Here is a 1,783-nt window from a genome sequence, read left to right on the forward strand (position 1 = left end):
GTGAGGCAGACGGTGAAGAGTGACTGTGGTCTTACCTGTGGCAGAGGTATTGGTAGCGGTAGTTGTAGTTGTAGTGGTCGTGGTAGTGCTAGTGCTAGTGCTAGTTGTGGCTGGTGTGGTGGTGTTTATAGCTGAAAACAGGTACAAGGCACAGAAGGAAGGACACTCCTTTTAAAACACACTGGGGGAGGAGGGGAGCACATTTAACAGGCGCACAGCCACACAGCTTCACAGCGTCTTGTCCACAACAACAACACTGAAACACCAGAATGCACATGGCTGAGCTCGACGCCCTCAGACAAAATAAAAACAAACGGAGACGTGACACAGACGAGAAGGTGAGGAGCAGGAGGAAAGGGGGGTAAGAGAGGAGGACAACAGGTAGAGACGGACTCACAAATAAACACAAAGAGTGGAGACAACAACGCAATCTGACGAAGGAACTCACTGGCTGCGATGTTGAAGGTCAACGCGTCCTTGCCGAAATCGTTGGAGGCATTGCAGAAAGCCGTAATGTCAGAGGTGACTTTGATGCTGACCACACTATGGACTTCACCCCAGCTCTCTATTTGAGATGCTGTCGGGAGGATCTGGTACAAAAAAAACACAGTGTAGACAGAGAGAATAAAACAGGTCCACCAGTGGAAAAGGTTTCTCTCTCTTCTGCACAAGTCAGATTTAAAGCGGACATCCTGTCACAGACTGAAGGAAGTCATCAGTCTGAAAAGCGAGAATAAGTGAGAATGTTGACCTGCTGTTGGTGCTGGATATAAAAGTATGGGGATAATCAAATTCATTAGCATACATCCTCTCCGTGCCATTTATATCTGGACAACATCTTATATAGCAATACATCAAATAGTTGTTCTTTACCAAAATGGAGAGCCAAACGATATTGCCATCCATTCATTGCTACATTACCTCGAATAAATGTCCTAGTTAGGAAAATTACTGTAATTTCAATAAATACTAGAACATAGTGCAGAACTGCACCCCATTAACAACTAATACACAGCCACCAACCTGCTCCTAATTTCATCATATGTAGAGTAAAACAACATTAAAAAAAAAGATAATTTAAAACACAATTTGTTTAAGTTAATATATAAGACTTTTTTTGTCCTGTAATTTTAACTGTGTGGATCGTATACTGTAAACCAGTTTGTCATGATTGACCAGACGGTTGAAGTTATTTTGGGATTAAAGAGTATTAGATCTTATCTAAGGAGAACACATTTGGAAAAACGCTGCATTTCTGCAGCAGCTGTAGCTAATAGAAAATGGGAGGCTTCCCTCTGCTGTACCTTTCCATCAGAGGTGGTCCAGGTAACGCTGGGAGTAGGGAAACCTCTGACACTACAGCTCAGATCGACTGTCGTCCCAAAACTCTCCTCCATCTCTGTGTCGTCTGGCTTCATGATCTCTGGTGGGCCTGCAGAGAAGAGCAAGAAACAACAACATTGAAAAGCTCTCATGACCATAACTACTGTAACTAGTAACAGTGCCTGTTGCTAACCCACAAAGACTTTCCACAGACAACAGTATACATTATATCAGGACATTTCTTGAAGTATGACATATTGATTACAGACTAAAAAGCAATTTTAATATTTAATATCTGTGATCAGATTTACCTTGGACTTCTACATGAAGTGTCCCGCTGGTTTCCATTCCCTCAATCTCAAGAACAGTCACCACACACACGTACTCCCCTGCTGAGTCAAACGTCGCGTCCTTCAGGATCAAACTGTTGCCCATTGAAACCGCCTCTCCATCCTACACA

The 1,783-nt window shown here is 43.1% G+C and overlaps 1 protein-coding gene across 1 annotated transcript; it reads right to left on the bottom strand.

The window, feature by feature from the left end:
* Positions 1-11: 11 nt before the first annotated feature.
* Positions 12-1,775, bottom strand: LOC116380690 (basal cell adhesion molecule-like; the record flags this gene model as incomplete). The annotated part of the gene is made up of 4 exons (XM_031842586.1): positions 1,635-1,775; positions 1,305-1,432; positions 449-590; positions 12-131 (listed from the first exon to the last, which is right to left on the bottom strand). Coding segments are annotated over exons 1-4 (514 nt in total), but the record flags the coding sequence as incomplete, so codon positions are not given.
* Positions 1,776-1,783: the final 8 nt, after the last annotated feature.

This window comes from Anarrhichthys ocellatus, unplaced genomic scaffold (genome assembly GCF_004355925.1).
Source record: "Anarrhichthys ocellatus isolate YVR2014 unplaced genomic scaffold, GSC_Weel_1.0 scaffold8373, whole genome shotgun sequence".
Taxonomy (NCBI): domain Eukaryota; kingdom Metazoa; phylum Chordata; class Actinopteri; order Perciformes; family Anarhichadidae; genus Anarrhichthys; species Anarrhichthys ocellatus.